Source organism: Dendrobates tinctorius, unplaced genomic scaffold, assembly GCF_039654945.1.
Source record: "Dendrobates tinctorius isolate UK_male_01 unplaced genomic scaffold, ASM3965494v1 ptg000124l, whole genome shotgun sequence".
Classification (NCBI taxonomy): Eukaryota; Metazoa; Chordata; class Amphibia; order Anura; family Dendrobatidae; genus Dendrobates; species Dendrobates tinctorius.
Genome location: NW_027361792.1, coordinates 6184192 through 6201155, shown reverse-complemented (window position 1 = coordinate 6201155; position 16964 = coordinate 6184192). Strand labels below are relative to the sequence as shown.

Here is a 16964-nt window from a genome sequence, read left to right as displayed (position 1 = left end):
ACTATAATATCCCACATCATCCCATCAGCCAGAGCCACCGGACTACTACCCCTAATATCCCACATCATCCCGTCAGCCAGAGCCACCGGACTATTACCCCTAATATCCCACATAATCCCGTCAGCCAGAGCTACTGGACTACTACCCCTAATATCCCACATCATCCCGTCAGCCAGAGCCACCGGACTACTACCACTAATATCCCACATCATCCCGTCAGAGCCACCGGACTACTACCCCTAATATCCCACATCATCCCGTCAGCCAGAGCCACCGGACTACTACCACTAATATCCCACATCATCCCGTCAGCCAGAGCCACCGGACTACTACCCCTAATATCCCACATCATCCCATCAGCCAGAGCCACCGGACTACTACCCCTAATATCCCACATCGCCCCATCAGCCACACCCACCGGACTACTACCCCTAATATCCCACATCATCCCGTCAGCCAGAGCCACCGGACTACTACCACTAATATCCCACATCATCCCGTCAGCCAGAGCCACCGGACTACTACCACTAATATCCCACATCATCCCGTCAGCCAGAGCCACCGGACTACTACCCCTAATATCCCACATCATCCCGTCAGCCAGAGCCACCGGACTACTACCCCTAATATCCCACATCGTCCCATCAGCCAGAGCCACCGGAATACTACCCCTAATATCCCACATCGCCCCATCAGCCAGACCCACAGGACTACTACCCCTAATATCCCACATCGTCCCATCAGCCAGAGCCACCGGACTACTACCCCTAATATCCCACATCGTCCCACCAGCCAGAGCCACCGGACTACTACCCCTAATATCCCACATCGTCCCATCAGCCAGAGCCACTGGACTACTACCACTAATATCATCATCCCTTCAGCCAGAGCCACCGGACTACTACCCCTAATATCCCACATCGTCCCACCAGCCAGAGCCACCGGACTACTACCACTAATATCATCATCCCTTCAGCCAGAGCCACCGGACTACTACACCTAATATCCCACATCATCCCATCAGCCAGAGCCACTGGACTACTACCACTAATATCCCACATCATCCCTTCAGCCAGAGCTACCGGACTACTACCCCTAATATCCCACATCGTCCCACCAGCCAGAGCCACCGGACTACTACCCCTAATATCCCACATCGCCCCATCAGCCAGACCCACAGGACTACTACCCCTAATATCCCACATCGTCCCATCAGCCAGAGCCACCGGACTACTACCCCTAATATCCCACATCGTCCCATCAGCCAGAGCCACCGGACTACTACACCTAATATCCCACATCGTCCCATCAGCCAGAGCCACCGGACTACTACACCTAATATCCCACATCGTCCCATCAGCCAGAGCCACCGGACTACTACCCCTAATATCCCACATCATCCCTTCAGCCAGAGCCACCGGACTACTACCCCTAATCTCCCACATCGTCCCGTCAGCCTGGGGTCAGAACCAGAGCGCTGAGTGAATTTGCCCTAACTTGCATACCAATGATCCATGGGAGGGGGGGATTCATTTCTGTCTTGTGCTCTGTGCTCCTTTCTGGGGGCAGACAATGGCTGGGAGCTTATGTTCCCGGGGATGCCAGATTTCTCCCACCATGTCAGTGTCTGCTGAGGTGTTGTCAAGTGGGAAAACTTGCTCATAGCCACCAATCACAGCTCAGCTTCTTTTAACCAGCTCTGGTGAAACGAAAGATGCACCGCTGTGCAGATTTTTCCGCGCGGATTTGCTGCGGTTTCGAAACCGCAGCATGTCAATTCTTTGCGCGGATTCCGCTGCGGTTTGGCACCTGCTCCATGGCAGGTGTCAAACCGCAGGAAAACTGCAGATAAACGCAGGTCTTTTGACCTGCGGTTTTTGACAAACCCGCATGGAAAAATCCACAGGACAATCCTCAGCGTGTGCACACAGCCTGAAGGTGTTGTCTCATGAAGAATTCTCCAGACACTTCCCCTGCAGCGGCCACTAGTGGAGAAGTGTAATTTTGCACAGCGACCATATGACTTGGTCTGTAACAGCTAAAGTTGTGGGACGGTACCCGATTTATTTATATAAATTTATATACAGTGGGGAAAATAAATATTTGATACACTGCTGAATTTGCAAGTTTTCCCACCTAAAAATAGAATGGAGATGTCTGTGACTCATCGTAGGTACACTTCACCTGTGAGAGACAGAATGTAAATATAAAAAAAACAGAAATTCGCATTGTTGGATTTTTACACAATTAATTAGCATTAATATATGGTACAGAAACCTTTATTTGCAGTTGCAGAGGTCAGACGTTTCACTGCAGCAGGGATTTTGGCCCCCTCCCCCCATACAGATCTTCTCCAGAGCTTTCAGGTTTTGGTGCTGTCGCTGGGCAACATTGAGTTTCATCTACTCCAAAGATTTTCTATTGGGTTCAGGTCTGGAGACTGGCTAGGCAACTGCAGGACCTTGAAATGCTTCTTACAGAGCCACTCCTTAGTTACTCTGGCTGTGTTTCAGATCATTGTCATACTGGAAGCCCCAGCCATCACCAATGCCCTTACTAAGGGAAGGAGGTTGCTGGCCAAAGTATCACCATACATGACCCCATCCATCCTCCCTTCAATACGGTGCAGTCATCCTGTCCCCTTTGCAGAAAAGGACCCCCAAAGTGTGATGTTTTCCCCACCATGCTTCACAGTTGGGATGGTGTTATTGGGGTTATACACATCCTTCTTCCTCCAAACACGGCGAGTGGAGTTGATACCAAAAAGTTCTATGTTGAGCTCATCTGACCACATGACCATCTCCCATGCCTCCTCTGTACCATCCAGATGGTCATTGGTGAACTTCAAACAGGCCCGGACATGTGCTGGCGTGAGCAGGGGGACCTTGTGTGCCCTGCATGATTATAATCCATGACGGCGTACTGTGTTACTAACGGTAATGTTTGAGACTGCGGTCCTAGCTCTCTTCAGGTCACTGGCCAGGTCCTCCAGTGTAGTTCTGAGCTGATTCCTGACCTTTCTCATAATCATCCTATCCCCACTAGATGAGATCTTTGACAGTCATCTTTTGTTTCTTCCATTTTCTAATAATTGAGCCAACAGTTGTTGTCTTCTCACCAAGCTGCTTGCCTATTCTCCTGTAGCCCATCCCAGCCTTGTGCAGGTCTACAATTGTGTCCTTGTTGTCCTTAGGCAGCTCTTTGGTCTTGGCCATGGTGGACAGGTTGCAGTGTGATGATTGAGTGTGTGGACCAGTGTCTTTTATACAGGTAAAGTGGTCACACAGGTACAAGTAATGATGAAAGGCAAATTCTACTGGGAGTTTTGTCCATCGGGTAACACTGAGGAGATCAGAAATGTGTGATATGCAAATTATTATTTTCCTACTGTAACACCAGATGACTTGACCTTTACTAAAGATGTTTTACTCATTCTGTGACAGGCAGAGGCTGCAGACCAGGAAATGTCAGCGAGGACTGAAGTGTGGCTGGTAAGACGGGGACTAAAGAAAGAAAAACAGACAGCCCGGGGCAAGAAGAACCTGCCGCACCGTTCACCGGGGGAGAAGAACCTGCACAAGTTCATTGCAGCATGCCTTTTCTATGTGGACGGTCCACTAAATGGCGCTACAGCCGAGAGGAGCTCAGATGGAGGAAGATGAGAACAAGCTCACTGACAGATTCTCAGTTGCCTCATTCTGCAGCCAGTATTTCAAAGTGCTTTCCCAAGGCTACCGAAGGAAAATGGTGCAACATTTTTAATCAAAGCCAATTACAAAACTGATCTATTTTATTTATTTTTTTAAGACAAAAATGCATGCATATAAGTAGAATTATAAAAAATATGGCCCCAAAAGTGACCACATCCTTTAACCCTTTCCAGACGTAACACGTGTCTATAAGTCCTATGTCAGGTGCACAGGAGAGGCTCAGGAGCAGGAGCCAGATATGGTTAAAGGGGAGGTCCGAAGTCCAAAGTAATTTTCCTCCAAAATCCCAATCTGTATAGTGTACTTGAAATGAAATAAAACTTCCCTATTCCTCCCTCACTAGTTTTCTATTTTTTTTCGTACTTTTTTTTTTTTTTATGAAGCCACGTTTGAGAATCCCAGTGCATGCTGGGATATTTAATCAAATGAAGCGTCATCAGTGGGCAGAGGCTGCGGTCACTGCCCCCTTCCGGAAACAAGCTCATTTCAGGGGCTGGGTTAGTCCCTGGATACTGTGCACAGTGACAGTGCGCTCTCTCTTCGACTCAAATCAGCAGTGATGAGCCAGCAGGAGAGCGCACTTGCGGGGGGCAGCACCGATTTCTGCACGCTGGGTATTGTTATGTTACATCTGTGCCTGTACCTTTGCCACTAGTCTAGGGTCTAACTGGAGGAGGCACCTGTACCCTCCCGGTACTCAATTCAGATCCTGCTCAAGGGGTCTTACTACAGATACCTGGGGCTCACTAGTCACGCCCCCTTCGGAGCCCCCAGACCGTGGTCCCTGTTGGAATTGAAAATTATATCATTATTTCGATGACATCTTTATAACCTGAAGGGGCCTCAGATGGAACAGCCGCGCAAGGCACAGGCGGCGCGCGCAGACCGGGCGCAAGGCACAGGCGGCGCGCGCAGACCGGGCGCAAGGCACAGGCGGCGCGCGCAGACCGGGCGCAAGGCACAGGCGGCTCGCGCAGACCGGGCGCAAGGCACAGGCGGCTCGCGCAGACCGGGCGCAAGGCACAGGCGGCTCGCGCAGACCGGGCGCAAGGCACAGGCGGCTCGCGCAGACCGGGCGCAAGGCACAGGCGGCTCGCGCAGACCGGGCGCAAGGCACAGGCGGCTCGCGCAGACCGGGCGCAAGGCACAGGCGGCTCGCGCAGACCGGGCGCAAGGCACAGGCGGCTCGCGCAGACCGGGCGCAAGGCACACGCGGCTCGCGCAGACCGGGCGCAAGGCACACGCGGCTCGCGCAGACCGGGCGCAAGGCACACGCGGCTCGCGCAGACCGGGCGCAAGGCACACGCGGCTCGCGCAGACTGGGCGCAAGGCACACGCGGCTCGCGCAGACCATTGAAATCACTTGGGCAATAGGACAGGTCTTCCCAAGATAAAGTCCTCCAAAGATTATAAGGAGGGGGGAGCCACCGCTAGCAATTTTTTATTGACTGATACGAGTGATCAAGAAAGCGCAGGAGACGCAGAGGCCACAAATGGAGGAAGCAAAAGAACTCCCAGAAACAGAACCTACTCTCTGTGCTACAACCGGTCCATAACAAGCAAGCATTACGTGACACTCCTGCACTCAGATGACCCACGGATCACCAACCGCTCGGATTCTGCACTTTCATCGCAGGACAGGTCGGCTCTGGAGAGAGGTCTGAGCTTCTCCCCCCCACGCAGACCTCGGACCGCGCTTCTCCCCCCACGCAGACCTCGGACCGCGCTTCTCCCCCCACGCAGACCTCGGACCGCGCTTCTCCCCCCACGCAGACCTCGGACCGCGCTTCTCCCCCCACGCAGACCTCGGACCGCGCTTCTCCCCCCACGCAGACCTCGGACCGCGCTTCTCCCCCCACGCAGACCTCGGATAAATTCATGTTCATTAAAGATTTCTATCTTCTTCAGGGATTTCACTTTTAAGGTTCTTAATTAACCTAATTATGCAATTTGTAACAACCAACACTCTAGAACCATACGCCGGCAATGAACAGCAAACCTTCCGGGATCTACTTGATCTCCTACGTGAAGCGACAGGTCGGACCCCTCACATCTCGTCTTCCCTCCCTCTTTGGGGATTTCACCAGCCGGACAGACGTTCTTAACGGTGACGGTACACGATATTCAAGAACTCGCTGCGGATAAACACCGTTTAAGTAATGTAACCTGGGAATGAAGGAACGGCCCCTGCTCCAAACGCTAAGAGGTGCTGCAGCAGCTCCGGCAGCGGTCACTGGACTGTACACGGCGGTGTGAAATCAGATATGCCCAACCAATCAGAATCAAGCTTTTACGTCACAGAAGCCTCTGGCAGAATATAAGCAGCGATGCCATTGGCTACGATTATGTGCAGACGAGCAGCCATGAATTAGCTGTAGAACTAGAAGTCCCAGCACCACGCCCTCACCCCTGACAGCTCAGAACATTTTACTGAAACGCCATCTTACCCCATTGCCTCTCAGCGGTGTGAAGGAGCCTGAAACCACCAGCAGCACCACCCTGACCTGCGCTCCTGAGACCCGCCACAAATGACCTGACGATTCCTCGGGAGCCGAGTCTCAAGGAGGCCGCCATCTTCCTCGGGTCCCTGACAGCCGTAGCTGCCCGCCGCGCGCCAGATAGAAGATCACCCAACGGCCGCTGTTCACAAAACGCCACCAGCTGCGGCTGAAACCGCGGCTCTTATCACCGCCATAATCACCTCAGAGGATTTTAGTTAAAATTTTAGTCATTTTAAAAACGACAAATCCAACGTTCAAACATTAGAGGAGAAGATAATATACCACGCTCGGTAAAATGTGTCTCTGGATGGCGCAATGGAAGTCTACGGCCGGACGCCATTTTGTTGTAGACTAAATACGATACGTACACGATAGATCAAGCGAAGGAGGCTGCGGAGACAAATGAGAGGGAGGACAGCGAAGCCTCCAGTGGGAGGTCGGGTCCTCAACGAGCAGCAGTGAGTGACAGCACAGACAGCCCCGGGGATGTAACACCGAGCACGGGAGCCATGTACTACTGCAACGGGGACGTGTGCAACCAGACCGACAACGCCAAGGTGCAGTATGGCCGACAGCCGGCTCGGTCACATTGGGGGACTGGTGCGGCGGCTGCAGATAGACGGGGCCGGACTTGGTCAGTGGAGACTCACTTTGTGTTTCCCTGGTGTGTCCTGGGAAGTGACGAGCGGAGGTTTCCAGGTCACTATGAATTTCCACCCAAAAAATATTTTTGACATTCTATTTTTTGGAAAATAAATAAAAAAAATAAAATGCGACGGACAAACGGCGTGAAAGCACACACTGTATTATTATTATTATAGCGCCATTTATTCCATGGCGCTTTACATGTGAGGAGGGGTATACATAATACATACAAGTACAGTAATCTAAAACAATACAAGTCACGACTGGTACAGGAGGAGAGAGGACCCTGCCCGCGAGGGCTCACAGTCTACAAGGGATGGGTGAGGATACAGTAGGCGAGGGTAGAGCTGGTCGTGCAGCGGTTTGGTGGATCGGTGGTTACTGCAAGTTGTAGGCTTGTCGGAAGAGGTCGGTCTTCAGGCTCTTTCTGAAGGTTTCCAAGGTAGGCGAGAGTCTGATTTTGGGTTAGAGAGTTCCAGAGTAGGGGCGAAGCATGGGAGAAGTCTTGTATGCGGTTGAGGGGAGTAGAGAAGGAGATCTTGTGAGGATCGGAGGTTTCGTGCAGGTAAGTACCGGGAGACGAGGTCACAGATGTACGGAGGACACAGGTTGTGGATGGCTTTGTATGTCATGGTTAGGGTTTTGAACTGGAGTCTCTGGGCAATGGGGAGCCAGTGCAGGGATTGACAGAGGGGAGAGACCGGGGAATAGCGGGGGGACAGGTGGATTAGTCGGGCAGCAGAGTTAAGAATAGACTGGAGGGGTGCGAGAGTGCTAGAGGGGAGGCCACAGAGCAGGAGGTTACAGTAGTCAAGGCGGGAGATGATGAGGGCATGGACTAGGGTTTTTGCAGATTCTTGGTTGAGGAATGTACGGATCCCTGAACTATCTTTGAGTTGAAGTCGGCAGGAAGTGGAAAGGGCTTGGATATGTGGTTTGAAAGAGAGATCAGTGTCAAGGATTACCCCGAGGCAGCGAGCTTGTGGGACTGGAGAGAGAGGGCAGCCGTTTACTTTAATGGATAGGTCCATTGGGGGGGTCACGTGAGATGGGCGAAAGATGATTAATTCTGTTTTGTCCATATTAAGTTTCAGAAATCTAGCGGAGAAAGATGAAAAAGACAGACATTGAGGGATTCTGTTCAGTAGGGAGGTGATATCTGGTCCAGAGATGTAGATCTGTGTGTCATCAGCATAGAGGTGATACTGAAAGCCATGAGATTCTATGAGCTGTCCGAGGCCGAAGGTGTAAACGGAGACGAGCAGGGGCCCTAGGACAGAACCTTGCGGGACTCCGACGGATAGGGGGCGCGGTGAAGAGGTGGTGTGCGAATGGGAGATGCTGAATGTCCGGTCTGCTAGGTATGACGAAATCCAAGATAGGGCCAAGTCTGTGATAGCAAGAGATGAGAGGGTCTGTAGTAATAGGGAATGGTCCACTGTGTCAAAGGCAGAGGACAGGTCCAGGAGGAGGAGGACAGAGTAGTGTCGCTTGGCCTTGGCGGCTAGTAGGTCATTGGTGACCTTAGTTAGGGCAGTTTCAGTGGAGTGGTGTGGCTGAAAGCTGGATTTCAAGTGGTCAAGGAGGGAGCAAGAAGAGAGGTGGGAGGACAGTTCAAGATGGACGTGTTGTTCCACTAGTTTTGAGGCATAGGGGAGAAGTGATATAGGGCGATAGCTAGATACAGAGGATGGGTCAAGAGAGGGCTTTTTGAGGATAGGTGTGATTGAGGCATGTTTAAAGCTTGAGGGGAAAACACCAGTTGTTAGTGATAGGTTGAAGAGATGGGTTAGGGTTGGGATGAAGTGGGATGGGATCGGGTCAAGTGCACAGGTGGTGAGATGTGATCTTCGGTCAGGAAAGGGAGAAGAAACCTCTGTATGCTCCGCTGTCCACACAGCTCCCAGCTCTGCCGCCCTTTCATCTTCCTTCCGTTTGCTCTTCCTTTCTTCACTTTTCTTCCTTTCGTGCTTCATTCCTTCCTTTTTTGCTCTTCCTTCTTTCCTCGTCCCTCTGAGTCCTGTGATGGACGTCACGCGATCACTTCGGGGTGCCTCGCTCATCTTGAGGCTCTTTGTACCCGTACGTGATCTTGTGAAGCCGATCACAGGCCTCGGACCGACCTCACGACCTAGACAGACGTGAAGGACTGAGGAGCAGCGGCTCCACATAAGAACGTGGGGGTGTAAAAGGCCGGAGACACATCGGCGTATCCCATTGGATGCGAGATGCTAATGACACGCGCCTCCTTCTCTGCAGCGTCGGCGCTCTGTGCTCCGATCATCTCACATAAGAAGATTTGAGCACAGCTGCAGAGGAGACGGAGAAAGTAATATCTCCTCCTCTGCTGCCGGTTTTGGCAGCAATCGCACTGCACTCGGGTGATATCCGAGTGCAGTGCGATGTTTACGTCATATATAAGTCTATGGGTGTGTGCAGTTCTCGGATGCAATCGCAGCATGCTGCCATTGTTTTTGTGTGCCGATTCAGCATGAGAAACGAATCTCAGCTGTGAGCTGCCCTGTAGGTTAAAGGGAACCTGTCAGCAGGCATTTACTATGTAATCTGAGAGCAGCATGTTGTAGGGCCAGATACCCACATTACAGCAATGTGTCACTTACTGTGTTTTACTGTACTGAATAATCAGCAGGACATTCTCACTACAGGACTAGGTGTCTCGTGCCTCCTGGTCCAACCACCACTGATTAGCAGCTTTCTGTCAATATACAGTATTTTGGTTATACAAAGCTCAACGCCCCCAGCTCTGCTAGATCTGCTGCATAAAAGCCTCCTGTGACTCCATCACTGCTGCACCTAGTAAACTTTACTGGCATCGCCGCTCAGCACCGATTGGCACCCGCTGTGTCGCTGGCATATGAGGACTGCTGGAGCATCGTCTCTGGATCGTCGGGGTGCTTATTTTGTTGTCTTAGGACTTTTGTGCCCAATTTTTTTTCAGCACCCTCACACCGCTGCACCCATAGAAAATTATTGCAAAAAAAATCGATAATAGTTTAAAGGGAAGCGATCATCAGAAAGTGACCCATCGTTTAAGTCTGGTTTTTGTGTTAAATCTGTATTATTATTTTTTCTATATCACAATCTTTATTCAAAATTAAAATCAGAAATCTCGCACTTCTCCCACTGGGGTTTTCTTAGACTCTAATTCCCTGTTGTTTCAGAACACAACACATGAACATTAGCAGCAATGAGCTGACTGTCCCTCTCTTGTGTACTGAAGCATCTATTGGGCGTGTGCAACGGTCATTGTGAAGGGAGGGGGGGGAGGTGAGCTGTGACATCGCCTGCTGTGACTTTTTGCAACCTGTATTATCAGCTGTGTATAGAGGTGTCACCTGTCATTGTAATCCTGCCTCTGCTGATAATGAGACTGCTGAAAACTCAAGCTTAAAAAGACCCATTGGCTAATGTCCTCCGCTTTATTGCTCATGCAGATGTCTGAGCGCGGACTGCAATGCACTGATAATCCGCGGGTCTCCCGACCTGAGCTCGTCCGACTCATAGACGTATATGAGGCTGTTGCATTACGGTTGTACCGTCAGTGCATTATGGGCCGTGCTCGGACCGACGTCTGCGTGAGTCATCTCCAAAAAGTCCACAATCTGCAGACGGCTGTTTCTGGATTCTACCCCCCATCAGTGCAGAACAAGGGAACCAGCTGCTTTTTTCCTGCTGGAGGAAATCTAATTTGCATGTACTTTTTCCCAGGAGGCTTTGTATTTTACAGCTTTATGTCTTTGTTTCTTGTAGGAGAAAGGACACCCGAGAAACCTGATCCCGGAGCTGTGCAGACAGTTCTACAACCTGGGCTGGGTGACGGGAACCGGAGGCGGCATCAGCATAAAATATGAGTAAGTTGTGAAATTCTCCTCCCCATATCACCAGCCAGGCACTCGCTACCATCCCTTACTGACTGCCTTATTTCTTACCGTTCAGTGTTCGCAGCTCCTATGCAGAACTATGTATTTGTATTCCTTATTTCTTTTTATTTTTATTTTTTTTTTTTTACTAGGGATGAAATATACATTGCACCTTCAGGAGTCCAAAAAGAAAGAATTCAGGTATGATAATTGCGGGCACAGTAAAGCCGGTCCACAGTCAGACCGGGAGGTGAGACTCCTGTTTTCAAAATCGTATAAAACAGCATCATGCGCAGTCCTCCAGAGAGCGAGTCGGTGGTCTCCTGGCCAGCAGAGAAGGGCTGCTGCCCTCTACGTCATCCATAAAGGCATTTCCCACTTGGGCTGTTTCCTAAATCATATGGATGTCATACCGGGACCCCACCACCACACCTTACTTGGTCTGCTATTCACAATCTGCAGGGAACGTGAAAACCAGCCATCGCAAAGGCTGCTTGTAGAGATGGAGGTTTTCTTGCTGCCACCTTAAATAATGACATTTTGGTTGCTTTCTGCTGCCACCAGGGGGAGCTGTGTGTATACGGACTTATACAGCTGCCATTGAACACAATAACTCTGTCTTCGGTAGGCTCCCTCTAGTGGCGGCTGCTGGCAGTCACATTTTGTGTTCCCATCTTCATAAATTGGTGGTTTAGGATAGCGCTTGTCTATACAAGCAATTTTCCATGAAGATGGAACAACCGGCTAAGGCTAACCTGAAGGATCATTCCTAGCCAAGATGGTAAAACATTTACGACCATACTAATTAAAAGAACAAAATCTGTGAAAGTCCGATCGATCAAAATATAAAGTGAATTAACCCATAAGGTACACGACGAAGAGGAAAAAAAAAAAATCAGAATTGCAGGTTTTACACCATTAAACGCCACTTGGAATTTTTACTTTTTTTTTTATACTCATCCTTCAAAAAAAAAATAATCTGCTGTGTCTGGAAAAAGGAGGAAATGAGAATGGGGGAAAAAGACATTTACTTTATGGTGATGATATTGTTTTGTTTATTGTTTTTTTTTTTGTTTTGTTTTGTTTTTTTTACTCTTTAACCCTTACATCGGCGGCTGTTTGCGACTTTGTTCTCATTAGCATACGATGCCGGCAGCGCATCCAGCAGAGGACGGTGACAGCTACAGACGGTGACAGCGCTAATCCGTGGTGACGGGTCAGTCGGATGACGGCGTGACCTCCAGCCATGGGATCTACAGAGACTCTTATTAAAGCGATCAGCGTCAGAATGACGTCGTCTCAGTCTGCGCAGAGCGGATGAAGAGACCCCCTCGCTGCGGGGGACGTCCCGGCGCCGTACAGAACAACACACGGCCGCCTAATCGCTTGTTGAACATTTTCAGCTGTTGTTTTCTGCTTCCGCGGCGGCCGATCACCGCCACACGTCACATCACTTACGCCATTTGCAGACTTTATTACCCGGTGTCTGGAAATCCACGTTTCTCATTTAATAAGCAATTAACGCCCCGCTGGCTGCTCCAGAGCTACCGCTGTGGGTGGGGATGATGAGACTTGCAGTGCGGCATCACCCAGAAGACTGTAATTCCACCATGGCATCTGCAGCCATAAGGACAACCATTACTCATCCCCCCATAAGCTTAGTTTCTAGGCTCTCGGCGGATTTTGATGAAGTCCATTATCACATATCTAATAGCAATGGCTTGCTGTCTCTTAAAGGGATGTTGTCATCGCTCCCTACTAATTAGAAAGTGTTGGAATATCTTAGTTTGCAATAGGCGTACCCCTTTAAACCCTTGGAATGTCCCCCAGATGACCAGGAGTAACGCTGTGTTCCTCTTCCTGCAGCCGGATGACCTGTTTATCTGCGATATCGATGAGCGCGACATCAGCTGCCCCCCACCGTACAAGAACCTGAAGAAAAGTCAGTGCACCCCTCTGTTTATGAACGCTTACACCATGAGAGGTAAGCAGCATTGATTGGCGACAACGAGGTGGTGTGAGAAAGAGCTGCCATGTGTCGGCAACACCCCACAAGACTGACCGTGTATCAGGAACACCCCATTGATCCTGAGAACGTATTCAAATAGGGCTTCTCAGACCCCCGTTCTCAGGAATAAGAGCGATTGGGTACTTATCTCCAGTCTTGGTGTAACCCCTTTAATTTGGGGAAAGGAAACTACTGGCTGTTCTAGACTGTATTACAGCATTTCATGTGCGTGTTTGTATACATAATGTGCGTGTGCAGAGAACATTCTCGGAGCAGGTGCGCTCAGGTACCACAGTAGATCATTGTGACGTCCTCGTCCTTTCAGGTGCTGGAGCTGTGATCCACACTCACTCTAAGGCCGCCGTCCTCTCCACGCTACTGTTTCCGGGGAAGGAATTTCGGATCACGCACCAAGAAATGATTAAAGGAATCAGGAAGAGCAGCAGCGGGGAATATTACCGGTAATGGCGGCTGCTTCTGCTTGCTCTCCATAGGTACGCCTTGTATTCATGGCCGCTTTCTCACTTCCCAGATACGACGACGAGCTGGTGGTCCCCATCGTGGAGAACACCCCTGAAGAAAAAGACCTGAAAGATCGAATGGCGAGAGCCATGGAGGAGTATCCCGATTCCTGCGCGGTGCTGGTTCGTCGTCACGGGGTCTACGTCTGGGGAGACACTTGGGAGAAAGCCAAGACTATGTATGTCTATAATACCACTGTCCCTAAAAAAGCTTTATTAGGGCATTTGGAGGTGATTTGAGAATGTCCATTTATCAGAATGACCATCTGTTAACGGGGGGCACATTTTTTTAAACAAGAATGACTGTATTTGGTGGCTAAAAATGCACCATTTGCCTTCTGTAGCCTCTGTGTTGCGCAGTCTGTTGCTAGCTGCAGAATGAGTTAACTGAGAATCCTTAAGTGAGCTCCAGCAGACCTCTATGGTTGTCGCTGCCGGATTGCTATTATCGCCACCCGGTGGTCGGCGCTCGTAGCAAGTGAGCAATTCTGCTACATACAGCTGATCCGATCATCGCCTCTATGTAGCAGAGCCAATCCAGATCACGGAAAATGGAGACGCTACGGGTATCGTAAAAAGGCACAATTTTTTTTTTTTTTTTAAATTTCACTACTTAGATAAAAAAGAACCTAGACATGTTTAGTGTCTGAGCTTGTAATGACCTGGAGAATCATAATGGCAGGTCAGTTTTAGCATTAAATGTACATGACATGGTGAAATCAATGGTGTCGGTCTAAAGTACAACTCGTCCCGCAAAAAACGAGCCCTCACATGGCCATATTGACCAAAAAAAAAAAAAAGTTATGGCTCTAGGATGAAGGGGAGCCAAAAAAATGAAAATGCAAAACCAATAATACCCCTGGTCGATAAGAGGTTAAGTGCCCATACACCATAGCTGGTGGCAGTCTGATAGCGATCTCTACTGACCCCCTCTTGCACATTCGGGAGGAGCGTGCATATGTTTTCAACTGGGCAGCGGCTCCTAGAGAAACAAAGATTGTGCCCTGTAACGTACGATGATGAGATATCACCATCATGTCCGGTGGGTGCGATGGTGGCAGCAGAGATTACGACGCAGTTGAGAAGTTGTCATGTCCTATGTAGATGGAGAATCGTGTCTTCTGATGGTCCCAAATAACATCTGGCAGATATTGGGCCTAAAAGTTAGAATTTACGAGCTGTCCGGGGGGCAGAGCGATGGTTAATACAGTTCGCTCTGCTGCCAACAATGATGATTTACTGATCCGCACGAACGATCTATTCAGTCAATAAGCGAGCGTTTTGCTCCTACGTCGGCATGTTTACATGGGCCTGAAATTCAGAATGAGCTAAGAGGCTCGTTTGCTGATTGACCTTTTATAAATGGCCCCGGAAAGGGATTTACTCAAAACCAATAGTTATACCTTGTCCATGGGTATGATTATCCATGTTCTGCGGAGCCTTGTATTGAACGTAGAAAAGGTGCAAATACTCCACCTCCGATACCTTCATTATCTATGAGACTGCTGGAAACAGTGGAGCGCTGTACTCTTGTTCCAGCAGTGAACGGAGGGTGCGCGGCCCCTCCTCTGCACGGCGGGCGCGCGGCCCCTCCTCTGCACGGCGGGCGCGCGGCCCCTCCTCTGCACGGCGGGCGCGCGGCCCCTCCTCTGCACGGCGGGCGCGCGGCCCCTCCTCTGCACGGCGGGCGCGCGGCCCCTCCTCTGCACGGCGGGCGCGCGGCCCCTCCTCTGCACGGCGGGCGCGCGGCTCCCCCTCTGCACGGCGGGCGCGCGGCTCCCCCTCTGCACGGCGGGCGCGCGGCTCCCCCTCTGCACGGCGGGCGCGCGGCTCCCCCTCTGCTCAGATGCCTAATTGTCCTTTTTGCTCACCATGCAGAACGCTTTTCCACGTGGTCGATGCGACACTCTTTCACCATCGCGTTTTGTCTTGTGTCTCAGGTGCGAGTGCTACGATTACCTGTTTGACATTGCGGTGCAGATGAAACAGCTCGGCCTGGACCCCGCTGCTCTTCCTGCAGAGGAAAATGGCATTGTGTAACCTCCACCCTGTCAAGAAGAGGGACGCTTCAGTCTCAGCACAAGAAACCAGAGAACTTTCACAACCCCCTGACGTCCCATCCACCGCTCATTTCTCGCTGTGATTTATTTGTAGTACCTTATTGTCCAGGACTTGACCTTTTTTTCTTGTCTTAATCCATTTCTCAGCAAGAACCGTCAGTATCGCCTCCTGTTGTGACTGGAGATCCGGGCAGGGACATTTTTAATAAACTTTGAGAAAAGTATGTCTGTTGGTGCTGGCTGTGCCCAAAGGAGATGCTCCAATCACTGCTGTTAACCATTTACATGCTGATGAGGATTTAATGGGCTACCATCGCTGCTATCTTGGTACTCCTGTGAAGCCCGGCTTCTCAGACAGCCTTCATTTTCACTATATGCTAAGGTACTGCAATATATAGAACAAGCGATCAAAGGTTCAGGTACTAAATGTAAGATAAAGACTAAAAAAAAAAAAAAAAAAAAAGTTAACAAAGTTTCCAAAAATGTTAAAAAAAAAAAGTCTGATCTATCAAAATATAAAACGAATTAACCCCGTACGGCTAACACCACAAATGTAATTGAAACGCCACAATTGCAGTTTTTGCGTCACACACCTTCCCTATAAAATACAAAAAAATGCAATCATCGCATCATTGATGTGAATAAAACCACCCAGTATAAACTGTCCTCTCCACATGCAAAAAAAAAAGCCTCTCAATCAGGACTGTGTAGTCGGTAAGCCAAAAGACCGATTCCTCCATTTTCCAAATTATTCTGAAAACATTTACATCACATCCTGCATTGTACTGCTGTACCCAATGTATTCTATATTTTTGGAGTCGGTCCATTTTATAGATTCCACAGCCCTGCTATCAATCAAAGGAAAACAGCAAAGCAAAATATTTTTTAACAAACTTATTAAAAAAAATCCATGCAAGTGTGATTATCTCTGTAATCCCCCTGAGCCGGAACATCACATTGCCAAATCATACGTCGCCCTGAGCCGGAGCATCACATTGCCAAATGATTTTTACCATACAATGAACGTCATAAAAAAAAAAAAAAGGTGAAATTACTTTTTTCATCACATTATACGATGAAGTGAATGGTGTTATTCAAATGTACAATTGATCTTGGAAAAAAAAAGTCCTCACGTGACGATGTGGCTGGAAAAAAGTTTATTGTAAATTCCTACATTGTCTAGGATAGTGAAAAGTGTCATAGTAAAGTTCCCCTTGTGGTGTCGGCTAGTGAAATGTTTTGTAAGGGCAGCACGGTGGCTCAGTGGTTAGCATTGTACGGTGGCTCAGTGGTGAGCATTGTTGTTTTGCAGCACTGGGGGCCTGGTTTCAAATCTCACCAAAGACGCCATTTGCAAGGAGTTTGTATGTTCTCCTTTATGTTTGTGTGGGTTTCCTCCGGTTTCCTCCCACACTCCACAGACATACTGATAGGAAATTTAGATTGTGAGCCCCAATGAGGACAGTGCCGATAATGTATGTAATGCGCTGTGGGATTAATTGCGCTATATAAGTGAGTAAAATAAATAATATAAAAATAAATAGTAAAGTTCCCCGGTGGTCTCGGGAAGTGAAAGGCTTCGTACTAAGTTCCCTGATGGTCTCGAGAAGTGAAAGGCTTTGTAGTAAAGTTCCCTGA

The 16964-nt window shown here is 49.5% G+C and overlaps 2 protein-coding genes across 4 annotated transcripts in view; one reads left to right on the top strand and one right to left on the bottom strand.

Annotated features, from left to right (window-relative positions):
• PDHX (pyruvate dehydrogenase complex component X) overlaps positions 1-6457 on the bottom strand; it is a 68441-nt gene extending 61984 nt beyond the window's left edge. The window contains exon 1 of one of the 3 annotated variants that reach the window (XM_073541803.1): positions 6158-6457. In XM_073541803.1, the coding sequence (XP_073397904.1) occupies positions 6158-6284 (127 nt within the window). In that variant the 5' untranslated portion in view covers positions 6285-6457. Of the gene's footprint in view, positions 1-5709; positions 5821-5876; positions 6007-6157 lie in introns of those variants that run through there. The other 2 variants (XM_073541805.1, XM_073541806.1) reach the window with 2 other exon arrangements.
• Positions 6458-6517: 60 nt separating this feature from the next.
• Positions 6518-15550, top strand: APIP (APAF1 interacting protein). The gene is made up of 7 exons (XM_073541807.1): positions 6518-6768; positions 10628-10728; positions 10890-10938; positions 12604-12721; positions 13071-13206; positions 13278-13445; positions 15207-15550. The coding sequence occupies exons 1-7, from the start codon at positions 6721-6723 to the stop codon at positions 15304-15306; spliced, it is 720 nt and encodes a 239-aa protein (XP_073397908.1). The 5' UTR covers positions 6518-6720; the 3' UTR covers positions 15307-15550.
• The last annotated feature ends 1414 nt before the right edge of the window (positions 15551-16964 follow it).